Source organism: Leiobunum rupestre, chromosome 10, assembly GCF_980474605.1.
Source record: "Leiobunum rupestre chromosome 10, qqLeiRupe1.1.hap1, whole genome shotgun sequence".
Classification (NCBI taxonomy): Eukaryota; Metazoa; Arthropoda; class Arachnida; order Opiliones; family Sclerosomatidae; genus Leiobunum; species Leiobunum rupestre.
Window position 1 is genome coordinate 24737362 of NC_143393.1, and position 13377 is coordinate 24750738.

The 13377-nt window shown below is 36.0% G+C and overlaps 2 protein-coding genes across 5 annotated transcripts in view; both read right to left on the minus strand.

Moving 5' to 3' along the window:
* Positions 1 to 13377, minus strand: part of Pgant5 (polypeptide N-acetylgalactosaminyltransferase 5) — a 244869-nt gene that overhangs the window by 20531 nt on the left and 210961 nt on the right. The window lies entirely within an intron of this gene.
* On the minus strand, positions 10518 to 11185 carry LOC149925155 (uncharacterized). 2 transcript variants are annotated; one of them, XM_090160016.1, is made up of 2 exons: positions 11020 to 11185; positions 10518 to 10936 (listed from the first exon to the last, which is right to left on the minus strand). In XM_090160016.1, the coding sequence occupies exons 1-2, from the start codon at positions 11051 to 11053 to the stop codon at positions 10593 to 10595; spliced, it is 378 nt and encodes a 125-aa protein (XP_090016142.1). In that variant the 5' UTR covers positions 11054 to 11185; the 3' UTR covers positions 10518 to 10592. The 2 variants fall into 2 exon arrangements, with proteins under 2 accessions (XP_090016142.1, XP_090016143.1); XM_090160017.1 differs by having other exon boundaries at positions 10518 to 10933; positions 11020 to 11180.

Genomic DNA, 13377 nt, shown 5'->3' on the forward strand with positions numbered 1-13377 from the left:
GAATAAAAGGAGTAGTAGTTTTTATGTTTTGGTCGGAAAGATTATAAGGTTACGTTGTTAACGACAAATACCAGTGAAAACGCGTTTTAGATTCTAATTTTTAAATTAATTTCCTTCACGAGTGTTTAGTATGTATTTAACAAAAAGGACGATTATATTATTCTGGTTCACGAAAAATGCTGATAGTTCGTTTACACGCTCCACGAAAAATTGTCGAGATTTCACACGTTAAATTACGAAGAAAATCACAGGTAATTCTTTAAAAACATACCATTTCTACTATAAGATATGTATATTAATATTCATATTTATCATACAGTAATATTATCATTTAGTTTAGTTGACCGATTTCAAAATGAATGTTTTTCACGCGACACTACCTTTACAGGCTTATTTACCTGCTTTTATACATTAACATGGCGGCGTATTTTCACGAGTAAAATGAATTTTAAGATCCACCAATCAGCGTTGCCAGACGTTCTATAATTATAGGAAAAATCTATAATTTTGCCACAAAATTTTCGGTGTCCTATAATTTTAACAGTGTACTATATAGGGCGTTTTTTCTAATTTTTAGATATTGATGACCTATAAATCCTATGATCTGAAAATCTCTTACTGTAAGCGTTAACCGTCGAAGAATTTATCGGATCGCAGCCGACAAATGCGATGAATAAATGTGTTTTTATTATTTTTAATATTTTATTTGTTTTTATTTAAAAGGTTCTATTTTACCATACGTCAATGGGTTTATTTGAAAGTGAAATTTTATCAAACATCAGTGGTATATCAGATGCAAAATTGAAATTACCACCAAATACAATGTGTCCTATAATTTGAACTGGAAATCTATAATTTTTATAATTGGATTTTGGCTATCTGTCAACGCTGCCACCAATTAAATGAAATATTTGAAGCTAAGCCTCGGTCTTAAAAATAATCCGTTACTCAACTCTTGGTCAACGAAAGCGTTACATTTGCTAATGCGAACTTGGCTATTTTAGATCTCGTGCCTTTCTACAATCTGTCTAAATTTAGAGACACTGGCAGCGGGGGTTTGGGGCCTAACCAACCAAAATTCGTTTCCGAAGAAAAAGAAATTGATGACGTTGGGCGTTTACTTATATACTTATTTAATGGAAATGTCAAGAAGTGTTCCATTCTTTGGCAACCGCGAAAAAATAAAATTGAAGCAATTTTCCGAAGGCGGAGATTTCGAATCGAAATAATTTAATCGACGTTTGTTTGGTATAAAATGGAAACATCGCGTGTTCATCTTTCTTTACGATTGATTGCCACGTTTAAAAACAAATATTTGCTCTATATAGCTACTCTAATTGTCCAATTTAAAGACTTTTAAGAAGCGCTTTTGTAAATTACGATAAAACCAGAGTTCGCCTGGTAGGTCTCTTGTCCCTGGACACCGGAGTGTGGCGTGTGGAATACTTCTACAGGGGCTACTCTATTTTTGGCCTACTCCAGAAATGAATACGTGAAATTGGGGTTCATCGGCATTCAACTATAGGCAAACTAATTTTCACGAATTATCCGGGTTTTTACACCGATATTTTCACGAGTTATCCGGTTTTTCCCACTGATTTTTCATGAATTATCCGGGTTTTTACACCGATATTTTCATGAATTATCCGGGTTTTTACACCGATATTTTCACGAATTACCCGGTTTTTCCCACTGATATTTTCACGAATTACCCGGTTTTTCCCACTGATATTTTCATGAATTACCCGGTTTTTCCCACTGATATTTTCATGAATTAGCCGGTTTTTCCCACTGATATTTTCATGAATTAGCCGGTTTTTCCCACTGATTTTTCATGAATTATCCGGGTTTTTACACCGATATTTTCATGAATTATCCGGGTTTTTACACCGATATTTTCATGAATTACCCGGTTTTTCCCACCGATATTTTCATGAATTACACGGTTTTTCCCACTGATATTTTCATGAATTACACGGTTTTTCCCACTGATATTTTCATGAATTACACGGTTTTTCCCACTGATATTTTCATGAATTACCCGGTTTTTCCCACTGATATTTTCATGAATTACCCGGTTTTTCCCACTGATATTTTCATGAATTATCCGGTTTTTCCCACTGATATTTTCATGAATTATCCGGTTTTTCCCACCGATATTTTCATGAATTATCCGGTTTTTCCCACCGATATTTCCAGGTTTTTTTAAAAATATTTATCGATTTTTCCACCGATATTACTCGATGCATAAAAAAAATAATAATGGGGAATCGTTAATAAGAAAAAAAATTATTGATGTAAATTCGAACTCCCCCTTTTCAAAGCCTTTTTCTCTGCAATTTAACTCACGAGTCACGCGTGAAACTAAATTTAAAAAGCATTAATTACCCCTTTAATTATTTGATAAATAATATAATACAATTCTATAATTTTTCTAACTTTGACACTCGCGTAATAATTGCGCGAGTGCAAATTTGGCTGTGCTAAAATGTATACGATAAAATGGAATTAGTAACAAACGAAAAAGTCACTGAAGAGGGCTAGAAGAAAGTTTAAAGTTTCTCCGGGTACAAATTAATAGAGGTCGGGGACGGTTAATCATTATCCATGTTTAAATTGATTTTTTTTCGGGGGGAAAATGTAAACAAAGAAATTTACCGGTTAATATTTCGGAAAATTATTAAAAAACGTGTATTTTCGTAAAATTTTAGCTTTTTATCGAAAAAACGTCGTTTTTCCGATTAATTTTACAAATTTATCAAAAAATTAATCGGATAATACAGAAACATAAATTACTTGATCAAAACGTTTTACGAATAATTTTGAGAGCTTTATCTATTGAATAAAGGTTAACCATCCCCGACCTCTACAAATTAAGTTGCCGATAAGCTAAATTTGTACTACATTACATATTTTAAAATTTCCCCTAAGAAAATCCCCATTGAATCGATTTTCCCTTTTATCTCTCTCTAGCTGTCCGTTTTCCCCCAAAAAGGGATTTTTCCCTCCATGTGGAGACTGTGTACTGCGCCTAGAGTTTACGGACTTCACCTTATCGTTAGCGCCGAATGAACCATCTTCCAGTCGCAGATATAATCCCTTATTGCAACTACGCGTAGTGTTAAGCCAGAATACGACGATAAGATCTATCCGGGAATTTTCTCGCTCTGGATTTCCCCGAGTCTTTTTCCGGGCCAATATTAATACGCTTATCGAGCCCTGACGATATATTAACCTTATCCTCCGGCGGCCAAAACGAAGCCGATTAGGCGCCGGAGGAAACAGCCTCGTTTTGGGTAAACGCCTTAAAGAAGACTTATCAGGCTTAATGGAAGCCGCCTTAAGAGCGGACGCGAAAGTAGCGGTATTTCCTACGAAGTAAATAAACGAACTCTCTTAGAACAAAAAGGGAATTTCCGTTGCCTATTTTTCTTCGTCGTTTTTTCCTCCTATTTCCCTCCATCATCCGCCGGGAGATGGCGTTAGTAAACTCGCGTATTAACCAGCAGGGGGCACCTCCGCCGTGATAAGGCCGCCGTAGATTAATAGCTCCGAGGTGCCAACCTTCCCACGTACGCCGCCGAAAAGAACGAGCATTTTTTCGCCATTTCTTCCCATTCTTTGACTAAAGGCGTCGTGGAGGAAATATTCGACCAGTCATTCATAATGGCCAGGCCTTTGTCTATTTCCGCTTTTTTATACGGCCATTTTTCCCCGTTTTTGTTTCCAAATGATGACGCCAACCCGCTGCTCGCGCGGAAATGTTCCAGGGAACGCCATCTTGACGTCGTTTCGCGAACTAATGTTTCACCGATAATCAAAAAGTTGAACACCCCACCATGGTTTATTATATTTTGGGGTTTTTTGAGTAATGATTATGGGTATTCGAGAAGTAAAGGTACCGGAAACTTCGATTAAAATTTGTTACCGATATTTAAATGAATTATTACGTTTCAAATTGGTTATCGATAGTTAAATGAATTATTACGTTTGAAATTGGTTATCGATATTTAAATGAATTATTACGTTTGAAATTGGTTATCGATATTTAAATGAATTATTACGTTTCGAATTGGTTATCGATATTTAAATGAATTATTACGTTTCGAATTGGTTATCGATATTTAAATGAATTATTACGTTTCGAATTTTTTATCTATATTTATATGAATTGTTTGAAATTGGTTATCGATATTTAAATGAATTATTACGTTTCGAATTTTTTATCGATATTTAAATGAATTATTGTTTGAAATTGGTTATCGATAGTTAAATGAATTATTACGTTTCAAATTGGTTATCGATACTTAAAGGAATTATTACGTTTCGAATTTTTTATCGATATTTAAATGAATTATTGTTTGAAATTGGTTATCGATAGTTAAATGAATTATTACGTTTCAAATTGGTTATCGATACTTAAAGGAATTATTACTTTTCGAATTTTTTATCGATATTTAAATGAATTATTGTTTGAAATTGGTTATCGATATTTAAATGAATTATTACGTTTGAAATTTGTTATCGATATTTAAATGAATTATTACGTTTCAAATTGGTTATCGATATTTAAATGAATTATTACGTTTCAAATTTGTTATCGATATTTAAATGAATTATTATGTTTTATCCCGCATACATACAGACTTTAGTTCCTTGTAGTAGCCAAGAATGTATTTATTTATACTCAGTTAGAATGGATATGTCGAGACTATCGACGGACACGTTGAGGCCCTAACCCCGTCACGCTAAGGGGGGGGGGGGGGAGCGGTCTTATTTTTTTGCGTCCTCACAGCCGCGTTAATCGCGTCGAAAAACGTAATTTTTAAGAACCAATGAGATTGCAGTATCATTTGATTTTATTAAAGCGGAGGAGCATACCGGGGGCCCAACGGGTGGAATTGGAGAAACGTTAAAAATAATCTCGACATATTCATTCTCCCTGAGTAGAAATAAATACTTCAACGAGTGGCGACTCTAATGGAGTACCTCGATTTCTCGATAGATGTAGTTGTCAGCCGTAGAAAGCGTGGAAATTGTTATTTTTGTTTCACATTTAGGACTATTGTGGGAATTATTTTCGGTTAGGGAATGGTCGGAATAGATAATTTTGAGTTCGGGAATGAACGGGAATGGTTTTCCAATCATTTCGAAATACTTTGAATCGGGAATGGGAATACAGGGGGAATGGATTTACAATAATTTCGCAATACTGGGAAACGGAAACCGCGGAAACGGGAACCAAGGAAACGGGAACCAAGGAAACGGGAACCAAGGAAACGGGAACCAAGGAAACGGGAACCAAGGAAACGGAAATCAATGTCAAATGAAATAGAAATGCTTGGAAGACAAATATTTCAAATGATATTCTTTCGACTGAACAGATATAACCTATATTATATTTATCAATATAGATTGTAATAGATTAAATATTTTTCAAGAAATAATATTAATTAACCCGCCTGAACTGCTAGTCGCGTAATAAATTTAAAATGTTTCGCGTTACGGCAACGATAGACGGCGATTCTTTACGACGTATTTTTGATAAAACACAGAAAAACATTTTCAATTTATCCCTTTTTTCGTAACCTCCCAATTATTCAAATTTGGAACGACATTTGGTCGTTCCTTTATTTCGGAAAATTTAATTAAAAATGATTGGTCGATTCCCGTTCTTTTAATTAAATTGGCGAACGATTTAACCGATTAAATTTAAACGGCACAATTAATTTATTTTCAGAAAAATTGTGAATGTTTTCGTTGTTTTATGACTTTCGAAAATACAACGATATTAAAAGTCTCCTCGGGGGAAACATAAATCTGAGGCCCAAAATAAAAAGAGTAAATCTTGGAAGAAATTTCGCGTACATTTAAAAAAATGTAGGGCGTCTCTACAAACTGGCGGTGTTTAAATTCTTTAATTCTTTTGTACCGCAGTAATAAATATAAAAGTCAGGCGCAGCCACATAATTTTGTTTCGCGTCGTTTATTGTCGAAGAAAAACAACATTTCATTCCTGTATAAATTTTATGACAGATTTTTTCCCACCGAAAAGAATTATATTGTCTGGAACTACTCAACTCTCGAGTGTCATTTTTACGTAGCATTATTCAATGAGGGTCTAAAAAACACGAAAGTTAGATGAAGATTGAAATAGTTCAAAGAAAAGACATAAATATTCCGACAAATGACAAGCTGTCTTTTCCCCTGTATCGAATTTGCATATATTCGATGGCCTGATCAAATCAGATAATGGACAGTACAATGAAGTCTGCGCGACAGTCACCGATGTAAATTATAAAATTGTACATTGAATCTTCAAATCAAATCTTTCTTTGTCCTATGGTGTTCTATTAATATTTCTAAACCAAGAATAAATTTCAAGGTTTTTTTCAATGGCCATAGAAAATTTTCACATACTTTTATGAACTTTCTATGAATTATTATATGTATAAATATATAGAAAGTCTAGGGTTTTCTTTATCCGATAGGAAAAAGAATAAGTTTCAAGAATACAGAAAATGGTTTAATTCATATATATAATTTATATAGAATCTTATTGAAATCTATAGAAAGTTTTGGGTTTTCTATAGACTCTTAAACGCGCCTTACCAATTGACCGCCATTACCTTAGAGTCTACGGGGAAGGTGATGAAAAAACCGGTTTTGGGGGGATGAAATTTCAGCGGTAGAGGGCTTGATCGTTGGTTGTCTGTACGATAATGGCGGCGCCCAGTAAACTTTTCTAAAAAGAGTGTATATCGTGTAGGGTGTTCTGTAAATGCTTCTATATAAAAGTCAAAATTCAAGGTTTTTTTCAATACTTTTAGAAAAATTACCCATATTTTTATAATTTTTTTAAATTTGGGTAGTATTTCTATAAGACTTCGATTACAATTATATAGAAAATTCACTCATAAAAAGTATAACTTAAGGGGGAAGAATACAGTAAAAGCCTCTTTTTCGTTCAAGCTGAACGTTTCTGTTTTAACAATTATATAATTGAATTATATTTTTCTTATTAAGCTGAACGTTCCTCTAGTGCTTGAAATGATTTTGATAAGTCTAATATCAATAGTTAACGAGATATAAGGTCCTAACTAAAGGGTAGTTTGGGCGCTAGCCCAACTTGTTTAGCTCCGGGGGTCCGAATTAAAACGTAATAACTTTATTACTTTTAAATTTAAAATTGTCAAAATTATTTTAAGCACTACACAATAGGCTGTTCTACACTTAAATATTAATTTTATAAGTTAAAATACAAAATTAAAAGAGTTCAGCTTGAAATAGCGCGAAAGTAGACAACGGCTACTGTAGTCTTCCCCCTTAAGAAAGTTAAGACCTACTCAAGCCTTTATATTTGGCTGCATAAGCGTTTCTACCGTGTAAGGCGTGTTTGAAGGAGGCACGTAAGCGGTGAGATACATAACGCATTAGCGCCGAAAGTAGTTCTCAGCGCGGGTGTCATTTGGGAGCCCATGGCATCGGCTTCTTTTCAACGCGATCTCGATCCCAGTGATGGATAGCTATGGAAGGGCAAACAAATTCTTGGACGAAAAACATCTTCGCAGGATTAAAGAAGAACGCGCTATCATCGTATCTTCCATCTTCCGAGGGGCTCTCATTTTGAGTTATCCTGTACACCGATTACAAGCAGAGTAAGCTTACTTCGCGTAAGCTTACTCTGCTTGTAATCGGTGTACAGGATAACTCAAAATGAGAGCCCCTCGGAAGATGGAAGATACACAGATTACGCCTTCGACCAGAGGGTCCATTGTGCTACTCCTAACCTGAAACTCAAAAGAGCCCAATCTCAGAAGAGTATCTGCTTCACCGAGACGTCAGAAACCTCATAGGTCTGCTGCTAGTGTTGTTAATTTTCCGGAAAAATAAAATGCGGAAAAATGAAAATTTCAAACAAATTACTGTTCAAGGGTTTTTAATATTTTTTTTTAACTTTTTACCGATATAAAATGTCTAATATCCGTAAACATACTACAAAACATTAATAGTGTTACATTGTTAATCAGTATTTAAACTAGTCTAGAGGTTTAGTTTTACTTTTAGATTCGAAAAAATTAGGCGAAAATTCCGATTTATTTAAATTTGCAAACAATATATTAGACTAATCATGGAATGAAAACTTTTTTTTATTATTTTCGGAAAAATACGGAAAATGTTTTGGAAAAAGGGTCTCGGTCATTTTCCGACTTACAACACTAGGTTTGCAGCTGATGCATACCAAGATGCTCGAACCACTTAGCTAAGTAGTTGACACACCTACACAATACACGAGAGGCCCTGCAAGTATAATCATGGTCAATCAGATGAAGATGCCTATTGAGAGAGCAGTGGCCAGTGAGAAGGCCAGTAATCAGCCCCGCTACCCGAAAGGGTCAGGAATGAGCTCCATGGCCTACCTTTGACCCGCCGTCTCAACCCAAAACTTGAGTTGATGCTTAGCCAAATTATCCGAAATAGACACTGAAATAAGACACTTATCACTGGACTAATCGATACGACTCGGAAAAATCACGTCGAAAGGTTTGTCAAAGCGTAAACTAAGGATCATACTATCAGAGTCGATGTTGACAATGGGAAACTGATTAGAGATGTGCCTATATAGTTTGTCGCGACTACTATCCCAGTTAGTAGGCCTCTACCAACCATTAAGATTGAGCCTATTGGCACCCATAACAGCCACTTCCTCTACAAAAAGATGAAGCGCAATAATATTTAAAATAATTTCCAGAGAAGCGCTGACAGTAGTTCAGTAATGGAAATACAGGCTAGCCTCTGGACTCTTTACGGTAAGAGTGTACACAGATTACGCATTATCTACGGTAAGGATGTACACAGAACACTTTACGGCAAGAGTGTACACAGATTACGCATTATCTACGGCAAGAATGTACACAGATAACGCACTCTTTACGGTAAGAATGTACACATTACGCATTATCTACGGTAAGAATGTACACAGATAACGCACTCTTTACGGTAAGAATGTACACATTACGCATTATCTACGGTAAGAATGTACACAGATAACGCACTCTTTACGGTAAGAATGTACACATTACGCATTATCTACGGTAAGAATGTACACAGATAACTCTTTCCGGTAAGAGTGTACACAGATTACGCATTATCTACGGTACGAGTGTACACATATAACATTCTTTACGGTAAGAATGTACACAGATAACGCACTCTTTACGGTAAGAATGTACACAGATAACGCACTCTTTACGGTAAGAATGTACACATTACGCATTATCTACGGTAAGAATATACACAAATGACGCCAAGATTACATTCTCTTAACGGTAAGAGTGTACACCGTTTACGCAGAGTGGTCAACTCCGCGGAAAACGCTATTGAATACGCGCGAGACAGTGATTTCGAATCTAGGGTACGAGCTGTCTATATTATCTTTAGCCTAACGAGGATTTATTTTACGTCGACACAAAAATATTGTATTAGACTAACGGGGATCCGTTTTGAGTTGACGCAAAAATATGGTATAGTATTGTTTCCAGTAGCGCGCTTAATATCGTGTCACTCAACTTTGGGACGCCATAATGCATTTTTTCATAATGCATTTTTTACGCGCGTCAAAACGATTGTACGTCCCAAAGTTGAGTGTTAGGCACTGTAGTGGAAAACAAGGTTTAGGCCTCATGGGAATGTTTTGCGTCGCAGCTCACCATTGTGACGTTTTTGCTCTACCAAAAACCATTCTTCAAAACAACAACCGACATATCGTTTGAGGCCAAAATTGGATAGGATATTCTTGAAAATTAGAAAAGATTAAAGGCCCAGGATTTCTTCTGCCTGTTTTCCTTTAAGATTTCTTCCCGCCGCGCAAATATCCTGGTGGTAGGCCAACGTGTTCTGCGGTTGGCCTACCACCAGGATATTTGCGCGGCGGGAAGAAAACTTTCAGGAAAACAGGCAGAAGAAATCATAGGCCTTTAAACACATCTGGTACATCCATTGAATTGGGAATAATACTGCTAGAATTTCAATTACGATTTCGGTTGCCATGGTTACGCGGGACCTGTTCTGATAAGACGATACGAAATTCATCTTGATAATTAGGCGGTAGCGCCATCTATATTTGTAAAGTTATATGGCTAAAAATAAATAATTATTAGCTAACTCACCATAACTTGAGTTAAAAAGGATCGTGTTGACAGAATAAAATTATTTTTAAACAACTTCAAAGGTTTGTTTGTTACGAGTAATCATACATTTCAATTTCGCGTCAGATTCACGAAAAAATTCAATTGCAATATAGTTGCCACCACTAGAGACAGATGCCGCCACGGTAGAACGATAAAGTTGATATAAAGTCTCCTTATTGAACGAAATTGGTCCCGCGCCAGCCAGATTTAGTTGTACCTCTATTTATTCCCAACTCAATGGGTACATCAGTAACGCCCACGCAACTTACAAAGTTACAAGATTCGTAGAAGCGCGTACCGCTTACGTAATATACTACAACAATACGGTCACTGAAAAATCGGTATAAATTTATTGCAAGGCATTTTAACAAAAGAACGCTCAAATTGAATCGCGCGATAATTTTAACAAATATCAACATGGTCGTTTCCCTTCAGTCCAAAGTTGATTTCCGCCATCTCGACCATCAGACATTGACAGATGTATTCGTAGTCCTCCATATGCTCGCCGACCTTGGCGTTGCAATGATGGAACATTTGGTTGAGGAATTTCAGTTTCGTGCGGGGATCCCTAAGTTTCTTCCAATCGTGGGCGCCCTTTCTGAAGAACCAGGACAGTCCGCTCTGGGGGTTGCGGTCCAGGAAGTTCTTCATTTTGGTCACTTCGTCGTCGACCTTCAAACCCCTCCACACCACGTCTTTCGTCTGGGTAATTCCTTTATTCAATTCGGCTATCGTCATTAGCCCTACTTCGTTAAACAGAGAAAAATACAGTTGGTATCGATGGTAAAAAAAGAGTCCAAAATTAATGGTCTTTTTTCCAAGTTCTTGCCTGTTTGGGTACGACTTTTCTGCAAATTTTCCATTCCTAACGTCCAATTTCGTTGGCTTTCCAATACGCAATATTAAGCCTTGCGAAAAATAAACTTTCTTTCAAACGAAATTTTCGGAAATAACTTTTAAAAAAAAGGCTCGTTCGAGTCACGTCCCGAATGCGCGTGCGTGTATTAATACACAAAAAGAACGTTCATTGGCTGCGGATTACGTCACCACGCTCGTGATTGCTACGTGCGCCAACGAGGTAGAATCACTCTTCGGATTTGTAATCAAAATTCTGAGAAGGAATTTTTCTCTTGAGAAGAGTTCTTCGTGAGAATTTTTATCCCCGAGATAATTCGCTAAAAAGCGTCAAATGCAAGAAGATTCTTCTAAAGATTTAGGCTTACGAGAATGCCACGAACATTGTAAACTAAGCCTTTGACCATAAATATTATTTTTACACGATTTCACGACATTTGATTTATAATTTAAAAATAAATATTTCATCGGAAATTAACTTCACATTCGGTTTTAAAACTTAAAACCTACATTTCCCTATTAAATGGTTTGAATAATATTAAAAAAATAAATTACATACAAAATTGTTAATTTGGGTAAATCCGTGTAAATTTGGGGGGGGGGGGAAACAAATTGGGTAAATACAAGTAAATTTGGGTTATATTATTTAAAATGGGTAAAAAATAAGCAAATTGGGTAAATACAAGTAAATTTGGGTTATATTATTTAAAATGGGTAAAAAATAAGCAAATTGGGTAAATACAAGTAAATTTGGGTTATATTATTTAAAATGGGTAAAAAATTTACTTTTCGGTAAATATTAGTAAAATGTGTAAATTAGGTAATTGAAAGTAAAAAGACAAAATTTTACCCAAATTAACCTGAATTTACCAAATGTAAATTTCTTTAAACATAATTTATATTTTTAATATTTAAAAAACTTTCAAATCAGCGATTTCTCCATGTTGATTTCAATGATTTCCATAAGGAAAAGTAGATATTGAATAATCAAAAACATTTTTGGTTGACATGGCAAAACTAAATTCGTCGAAACTTTTCCTTTTGGGTAATTTCAAGTTACATAAAGGTCTACTTATCCCCCGAATTCAAACGAAATCGGTGAAAATCACCTCGGGTCGTCTCCTTGTAAGTTCTAGGGGAGTTAAGTTAATTCCATCTAGGAGCAACAAACACAACACCCCACACAAGGAGAACGCAACCCGTCAAAAGTCGTGCATTTTCTTGTGTACAATTTTCATTGGTTAGACGCTTTAGCGCCTGCTGCCGTCAGAAGGGGGAAATTCGGAAATTGTCTCCCCCCCCCCCCGGAAAACGCTCAGCGTAAAGGCTCATCCAATGAAATTTGTACGCAACACTGCGTTAGCGTGTTTAAAGGCTAGCTGCGTTCTCCTTGTGTTTGCACTCAGTGGCGTCACCAGGAATTATAAACTGGTGGCGCTTAAGCCGCAAGCACTGGTCAGGGCCATCCCATTGAGTGATATGGGGGAGGGCGGGGCTCCCAAAAAGGTTTGTAAAGTTTAAAAATTGAAGCCGGCTAGGAAATTTTTGATGCCCATTTTTAAGTTCGAAGAAATATTGTAAAAATTCTGAATTTTAGGAGGTGCTTTTCGGAAATTTTAGGTGGCGCTTCAGAAATTTTACAGGTGGCTCAAGCGCCGCCTAAAACACCCTAGCGACGCCACTGTTTGCACTTGGCAGGGTTGCCACAAGTCAGGCTTATAGCTTTTTATAGTGGCAACGGGTAAGGTTATTTGAAGTTTACAGATAGATGGCGACTCGGGTATTTGATAAAGTGGTCCGAGACGAAGATTGGAGTCAGAGCTCTAGTTTATATCGTACATCATTGGTTAGCTTACGTCAAAGAGTCTACAAGTTTGAACTCTGAATTTGCGTATGCAAAGATTGAGGACAAAGCTATAGGATTCCTATGCATTAAACAGCGTGAGATTATTCGGCTGGGGAGATGTTGGCTTTTGTGTTATTTCCTGTAAAGAGAGCGGGGGGCACGGGAAGGAAATGGAAGCTTGAAATACTTGGCAGGTCCCCTTTGAAGAGCTCTATGCTTTTAAATAAGCCTATTAAATGAGCCTATTAAGACCATTAGAATATAGAAAATAAGATATTTATCTAAAGCGTTCAGTGGGTGAAACTAGGGGTGTGAAATTGACTATTTAATAATAAGAATAATAATTTTATTTAATTTTTTTTATTTTATAGACCACACATTTAGAATTTACATTTTCTTAAAGGGCCAATAATAATAATAATAATAATAATTATCAGCTAGGATATTAGGCCTAAGTAATCAAGCGACTTTTAAAGCCATTAATTC

Bases quoted from the DNA above. Each gene is read 5' to 3' on its own strand.
- LOC149925155 (XM_090160016.1), bottom strand. From the start codon at position 11,053: ATGGAAAATTTGCAGAAAAGTCGTACCCAAACAG. The intron at 10,937-11,019 runs GCAAGAACTTGG...TGTTTAACGAAG, and splicing joins GAAAAGTCGTACCCAAACAG to TAGGGCTAATGACGATAGCC.